Here is an 8,085-nt window from a genome sequence, read left to right on the forward strand (position 1 = left end):
AGCGTTCCGTGGGGCACGTTTCTAGCGCAGCCGGCACTGTGCTGCTACCTGAGCTGGTGCAGACAGACGGCCGTGTGCAGCAGCAGCAGCGCAGGGATGCCAAAACAGGGGAAGCGAGCACAAAATGTCATGAGGCCATCCAGCAGCTCTCTTCTACTGGAGGAAGAGGCATCCCACTTGCTGTGCTCTCCACGCCTCCCATGCCGACTGGTGCTTGTTGAATCCCCCTGTGAGCCCATCTCATTACCCCAGCAGCAAGCTAAGGCTTTTTTTTGCTTCCCCCCCCCCCCCTTTTTTTTTTCTGGATTAGTTTTCCGATGGTCTGGTGCATTGAATCAGTTAATGAAAGGGCCAGCTTAGTGCCGGAGCCAGCACAAGAGAGGGGTGGGAGGCTGCAGCCAGCAGCGGGTGGTGCCTGCACAAAGGAGAAGGGGGAAAGAGGCTGCAGCATCCTGCACTTTGGGCAGGAGTGACCTGCCAGCGGTGGCAAAAACCTAGAGGTATTTATCATCTGTGCCCAGCGTCGCACTGAGCCTCATACAAATCCCGGGCGGAAAGTTGTGTGCTGCTGGAGTGACTGAATTGAGATATTTATGTGGATTTTAGAATACAGTCAGCAATCTCTTTCCCTGTTACTCCCTTTTAGCCTCTCTGCCTACCGTGCATCTTCTCCTGATTTGCTTTCTGTTGTCGCTTTGGCAAGGAGTCTATGCCCACCTCTTTCTTCAATCAGGCGACAGCCCTGGGTCCTGAGAGCTCTCTGACTTCCCCAGTTTTGTGGGGATAAGGTTATTGCTCTCCCTAGAGCAGCTTCTGATGCAGGGGTGAGAGGAGGTGCCTGACACGGGTAGGAATTTCCCTGAGTGAGAAACAGATGCCCTGACCCAGGAGTTATTCACATCTTTTTAAAATACCATGTATGAACCTTTTATCTCTCCTTAACAGAGTGGGAAAGCAAACTCCCCAAACCTATACACAATCCTCCTTTGCCGCTGCCTAGCAGGCGTGCACCGCATGGGCGCACAGCCTCGCAGGTAGTTTTCATCCAGGAAGCGCCACAATTTGTGCTATTCACAAACCGCAGGGTACTATTCTGTTTCCAGGCTCCTAATCCCTCTTACACACAATCCCTTACAACTTTAACTGGCGGGGTGGAGGAGCAAGTTAAAAAGGAAGGAAAAAGGAAAATGAAACACAATGTACAGCCAGCCAGTGGCTGCCAGTTACTGCGCACACAATCGACACCAGCTGCAGCCCAATTAAACCCGACATTCACAGGTGTTCCCAACAGACTCTGCACTAACAAAACCACTTTCTTGAAAATACCTAAGTCTTTAACACAGAAGCTCATTTCTTTTTTCCTTTTCTTTTTTTTCTTCTTTTTTTTTTTTTTTTTAAGATTCTTTAAAGCTATTTAGAGCACTTTAAATACAAAGAAGCTGAAAAGGACTTTCAGTCCACTAGGAGAGAGTTGGTGCTTAATGCCAGAATGGGGGAGAATCAGCCAAGCTGAATCAGCCAGTGTAACCATTGGTTTTGGGAGAAAGATGGGTTATGCTGAATGTTGTTTATTCAGGGGGACAGTAACTGGCACTGGGTATTTTATTGTTGCTGAGAGTGAAATGGGGAGGGAGGAAACGATTAGGTGTAAATCCATTTCTTTTTGGGACTCATCATTGTTTGCACCATAGCTGTGAGCTTATGTGTGGTTTTGCTTATTACTGATCAGTCGGGGGGGGGGGGGGGGGGGGGAGTGGTGTTGTTCAAATAGCAAGTTTTAGTTCTCCTTTCCTCCCAGCTCCCAGGATAACTTGATACAGTCACCTTTTTGACTTTGAAGTAGGATTCTAACTCAGTTGTTTATTTTCTGATGTTAAAGCACCCATTCCAATGATAAATCAGTCCTTTAAAAAAATTATAGTCTGTTTTAAATACGTGAATTCAAAATTATTTCTGTGTTGAGAGAGGACAGCAGACGTGCATGGGTCAGTAATTTGCTCTTATTCCATTGAAACTGAGAATCGTGTTTGTTAAACTTTCATTTATAATTATATTAGTAATCCAACTAGGGTATATTGTGCTACTCATAGATTCAATAGCATTTAGCCACACCTGGCTGGCTATTCATTTCTGCAATAACACCCCACACCTCAGTAGTTATTGCTTAATTACCTGGTGCCTGGTCTGTTGCTGCTTAATCACTGTTGTTTCTGACAATCACTTAATGTCTTCATTACTGCTTTCACACTCAATGACGAAAGCCACTCTATATTCAGATGCAGTTAAGAACATCTATTTTGTTCCTCAGTACTCTGAGCTGCGATTTTGCCTTTGGAACAGGTCTAGGACATTATTCCTATCCCTCATGACACACAGAGATCCAAAAGACTGCACTTTTTTTTTTATCTTCTTTTTTTTATACTGAAAAGGTAAAAATGGTTACCCCTTGGATTTGTATTTGAAAATAATTAAGAAATGTCTTAAAACTGGCAGAGAGGCGATGTTAGTTCACAGCATTCATTTATAGAGATAGGCAGAAGCTATTCATGCTGATAAATGCAATGGAGAGAAAAGAAAATCACCAAGACTTCAAATTCATGAGTATACCACTGAATTTAGATATCGTCACTCGGGAAAAGATACCGGAGGTAGTATGGATAATTTTCTGAGAAATATCTCAGCGCTAATACGATGGCAAATACAATAACAGGAAAGGAATTGCAAGCCAGCCAGAAACATCGCTATGCCGTGGTACGGCTCCAGCCACGCCCTGCCAGGCTTCAGCCGCTCCACAGCAAGGGGATGGAACAGAACTGGTGAAGGTGACATGGCAGGTGGGCTGAAGGATGGATAAGGTCTGCAGGAGCAGGGACCGACTCACTGAGGACTCTTCAGCTTGCAAAGTCTTGGCTGAGAGGGGGTGAGGGAAAACTCTGTAAAATCATCGACGATACGGGGAAGGTGGATGGGGAATAATGGATGATTCCCCGTTCTCAGTGAACTAGGAGGCACTTGGTTAAATTAGCAGTTTTAAGACAAAGAAAAGTGCTTTTTATACAGCGCGTGATGAGATAGCGGCACCTGTTACAGTATCCTGAATCACTTCCATTGTTGTCAAATGGCCCCTTCTGCTACCTGCCCCCTTGGCCTCAATTGTCCCGATCTATGTTGTTTTTTTAATCTAGGCAAAATTTATATTTGTAAACCCTTCAGTTACTTGGTCTAGTAAGAAATGTCCTAATGTGACTGTGACAAGAAATACCTATGAAAACCCAGAAGACCTTAGGCCAATAATGCAGCAGATTTCACCAGATTAATTCACTCCCATTTCACTGTGGTTAGATTACTACTTGTGTTTGCTTTGCACGAGTAATTTAGCTTTACTAGCAAGTGAGAACGCTTGTGAGGACTTTTTTCTTTAAAGTTTGCATACTTGAACGAAGAAAAATAATCAAACTTGCCATGTCAAATCTCTTACCTCAGAAACCTGATACTCTGGGTTAGCCAAGGAATGGAAATAATGCCATGTGACTTGTGTGACCAGATGCGAGGACCCAAATTTTAAACACTGAGCCATAATGCCTGCTGTTTATTACTCCATAAAGTATACAAGATTTATTCCACAAAAATTTTGAGTGCAGCCAGGAAAAGAGAGGACAATAATTCATGCCTTAAAGTTTTTTTCCACTTCCCTTAAAAGCAGATTAAATGTACCTGGGAAGCAAAAAAAAAAAAAAACATCCCAAAAAATCAGTTTTCTGGTGCGTCCTCATGTCTAATATATTTTCAGTTATCACAGAACTTATGGTTCAGTCTTCAAGAATAAAACTAAAACAAAAAAATCCTTTGGAGGTTAATTGTCATCACTGTTACCGATGTTACATCACTGTTACTTGGCAGAGAATAGACAAAATGTAAAAGCATCATCAGAAGTATGAGCTTATGGGCAAATTCCTCCTGAGCGTATCAGCGTACAAATGAAACAAGAAGTAAGACTGGCAGTGAGTGGTGTTCCTTCTTTTTTGGATCTGCCAACTTGACAGTCTTTCCTTCAGCTTCTCCTTCAGTAAAACATACCAGCTCCTACCCAGTGAATGTCCTGTGCTGCAGTGATACCCTCCTTTGTCATTTCGGTGCTGTAGATCGGCGATGGTCTCTGTGAGCAGAACGGGCCAGTCAAAACCTGCTGTACTGCATTTTGGGGTTTTTAATAATGCTTGTTAAAACCCCCAGGTGGTCTCTTCCTCTTCATTTTGTGAACTCACCCTGAATGCAGCGTTTATCAAAAGAAAATGGACCCCTGCTTCAAAGACCAACACAGATTTAGAGTCCAGAACGCTTGGATCTGTTTTTCCATCAACGGGGGGGGTGGGGGGGTGGTGTGCAGTTTGATCTTGCTTGGGTGTTTCTTCTTTGAGTGGCTTTAGGTTTGTGTTAGAGATAGGGAAATAGTCACACTGTCTACTTAGAGAAAATCCTGAACGGAAGGACCGAGATCCCTCTATTAACTTTCTAGATGATGTATTAATCTCTGCAAGGAGTTGGTGCACTGAATCTCAGCTACACTTCCACGCTTAACTGTCTCTGAAGTCCTGAAAAGCATTAACATGCATAACAGCAGTGTTTAGCTTCGCTGCTCATTAGAGCAGCACAGAACTAATAGTAATATTGTTGTAACTTGACAAAGCCATCTAAATCCATGCATGTTTTCTTCTGAAAGCTTCCTAAACATGCTGCTAAATCCTCTAAAAAGCTACTAAATGGCTTTGGCAACCATTAGCACAGCATAAGCGGGGGAACTCCTTTCAGTAAGTGAACAAACAGAGAAAATATGCTGAATAGCTGGACAAATGTGTTTCAGCTGGCTCTTTCATTTACAGATATAAGGGAGCAGTCAATATCAATCACTGTTTTCCCTGTTGCACTGGAAATCACAATATCTCTTTTCATTCCACAAGCTCTTTTCACCACAGTAATGTGTCTTTAGAGTGACACTGGCATCAGTCTGTTTCCGCTGTCTGAAGTCCGGAGAGCTTAAAAACACATTGCAGGGTATGAGACCTTAACCCTCCTCCCCTTCCACACATCCCTCCCCTTCTAGCCTTCCTTTCTGAATTAATTGCTTTTACTTCTTTCCCAGCGTAAAGCTGAGAAAGAAAAGTGTCTGGGAATATCTGCCTTTGCTCTTTGGAGACAGAAAAATGTGTCGCGGGTTGTTTGGGTTTTAATTTATCAGGTGTTGTGGGGAGTTTAACACAAGGTAATATGATTATCAAGTTAATTTGCAACATGCTGTGATATGAAATGTGTTACTGGGGTTTGAGTTTTGAGCTATATCCTGTTTCTTGAATGTCCTAATCACCTACAACCTCATTTATTTAAAAAAAAAAATTGGAGAAACACTATCCTTATGAGTATCTTGCTTTTGGAGTAGGCTGATATTCTTGTGTTCGCTTTCTTCCTTTCAAGTAACGTATTTTATAATAATAATAATGCTGTGTGTTTTGTTTTTTTATTGTTTCTTTGCAGATAACAGCAGTCTGTAGAGAAGCAGCCCTTTTAGCTCTTCAGGAAGACATACATGCCAAATCTATCATGGGACGGCACTTTCGCTACGCGCTGACTGTCGTGACCCCAAGAATTCCCGATTCATTAATCCAGTTTTATGCAGATTATCAGCAGCAAAGTGGACTGCACATGCTCTGAAAAGCAAATTAATGCGTGCCCCCATTCATGGTGTGAATAGCAAATTTCCTTTGTGAAGCTGTCAAAAGCCAAAGAATTTTGTATGGAGTGGAGTGTCCAAAGTTAACTGAAGGGCAGAGTCATCATAATAAATGCCTGTGTGGAAGTTTTGAGTGTAACTGATATCATCCAAAAATATATATTATACAGTTAATTATCAAATTCTGAATTTTTGGTGGATTCTTGGCCCTAAAGAGAGTAGCAACAAGTGACATTACCATCTTCATTTGTTCCTGCCTTAACCACAGTTTAATCCCAGGGACCATCCCAGTGAGGCGCAGACCTAGGGAGCGGCCTCACTACAAAAAATGCTGAAAATTATTCTGAATCTTTTGATTTATGATCTCCAGAAAAGCTGCCAAACAGGCTTGCCGAACATAGAGCTTTCCGAGATAAAGCTAAGGCATCCCGACTGATTACAGCGAAACATTAATCTTTGGTCTTAAACAGCTCCTTTTTACACATACCGGAGAGTAGGCACCTTAAAAACTGTACATACATAAAAAATGTACATCGGGCTAACCTGAAACCACTGCCAGGCATCACTGGAAGATTTTTGGGTTTTGTTTGCTTCCGTCAAAATAAATAGGAATGTTGATAGGTAATTTAAAGCTGGCCATTTAAATTCCTAATGAATCTTAATTAACGAGTAAGAAAACCTCCTTGCAAAAACTGTTAGAAATGACCACAAAATAGTTCAGGGACAGATAAAATCTTTTCAGCCCATTTCTTCATAATATCATCTGTTGAAACGACAACAGATCCTTACGGGCTCTCTGCTCTTGCACTCAGTATGAAATGCAGTTAAGCAAACGCATTTTCAGCTTTTTTCCCCATAACAGAATGACCGAGCCTTTCTATTCCAGACTGAAAAATAACGGGCAAGGTAAAGCAAAACCAGTACAAACCAGATTTCTTTAAAAAAAAAAAAATATTAAAAAACCTGATTTTCAGTGGGTAGTTCTGTGTTTTCCTGGTGTTTTGCAGGTAAGTAGAAGAATTTACAGGTCAAAATTTTAGCCAAGTCCTGCTTTTACCTTTGAAGTAAAGAAGAAATTTAATTTCAGGCTTTATGTAAAGTTATTTTTTTGATTTGTTTATTGATGGTTCTGAAGACTTTTCTTTCTTGCAGTCATTTTATATGTATTCATAAACCAGTAATAATTCTGTAGAAATTTATATAATTTTATGAGAAATTTGTATAGAACTAAGAGAGATTTCTACTATATTTACTTATATTATCAATATGAAATTTAAAAAGTAATCTCTTGGCCTTGATTATGGCTTTTCTTTACTTAGTTCCACTCTGCACACCATTTGTAGCTTTTAAACAGAAATCTACTGGTTTTAAACTACAACTTTTCTATTGCTTTTATTCTAACCTCCTCTTGCTGTAATTAGCATTTAATTTTACTGTGACTGAAAAGGATTAGAGGATGAGGAAAAGCATTTTTTTAGTCGTTTACTTAGTTCATCTGATGTATGCGCAGGTTGTTTTCTTTTTTTTTCCGTTGTTTGACTCTTTAGTAGTACAACAGACAGAGGGAATTAAGCAAATGATAAACTGGATAAGTTGCCTTGGGAATCAAGACTGAATTTGAAACTACTTTATCTTCCTTTTCTAAATTCTATATACTCTAACTTGAAGCTCAGGATGCGAGCCATTTATCATAAACATTACATTTTTGATGTTTCCAAAAATTAAATGCCATGCTGTTATCCCCTAGCACTTTCCCCCAGCATGTGTTCCCAAAGGAAGGAAAGAGAGACTGTAGTTTTTACTGCCAGTGATGAATTCTCTTTGTAATTTTGTATCCTAAGAATAGCACTATGTGATGCTCCAGATGAGTAGCAAAACTGGATTGCCAGTTCCTTGGGAAGTGCTCAGATCCCTTGGGAGCCTGCAGCAAGGTGTGAATCTGAACTGAGAGAGGCAGGTAGGAGCTGGCTGGCTGGATTCCTGTTGCCATCAGAAGGAATTTTGCACATTGAATTTTCGGACTTTAGAAGAGAATCCTGGCCCGTGACTGCTGTTTGTTCCTTGGGGGAAAAAAACATCCCTGCAAACATCCTCTCATCTGCGTGGTACCACATTTATCCATAGGGCACCAAATCTCTTGACACATACCTACGTGCCTGAAGTGATTTTGAATGTAGGAAGCTCCCCTTTGTATTGCTGGGATCGTGGAACTCGATTTTTCAAAAAGGAAGATACTCTTAAAAAAAAATAAGTTATGGCAAATTTTTGAAGTCCCTAGAAGGTTTCTGTTGCTCCCAAATATTCTGTCTGGCAAATTTGGCTAGTCTGATACCATTCAAAATCTTACTCCATCACAGATA

The 8,085-nt window shown here is 41.1% G+C and overlaps 1 protein-coding gene across 3 annotated transcripts in view; it reads left to right on the forward strand.

Moving 5' to 3' along the window:
• Window positions 1-5,907, forward strand: part of AFG2A (AFG2 AAA ATPase homolog A) — a gene marked incomplete at its 5' end in the record, with an annotated part of 202,146 nt that extends 196,239 nt beyond the window's left edge. For 2 of the 3 annotated variants that reach the window (XM_080373773.1, XM_080373771.1), the window contains one exon: window positions 5,530-5,907. In XM_080373773.1, coding sequence (XP_080229899.1) covers window positions 5,530-5,706 — 177 coding nt within the window. In that variant the 3' untranslated portion in view covers window positions 5,707-5,907. The remainder of the gene's footprint in view (window positions 1-5,529) is intronic. The other variant, XR_013925750.1, reaches the window with a different exon arrangement.
• Window positions 5,908-8,085: the final 2,178 nt, after the last annotated feature.

The sequence above is a fragment of the Falco punctatus genome, assembly GCF_963210335.1.
Source record: "Falco punctatus genome assembly, chromosome: 1".
NCBI classification, from domain to species: Eukaryota; Metazoa; Chordata; class Aves; order Falconiformes; family Falconidae; genus Falco; species Falco punctatus.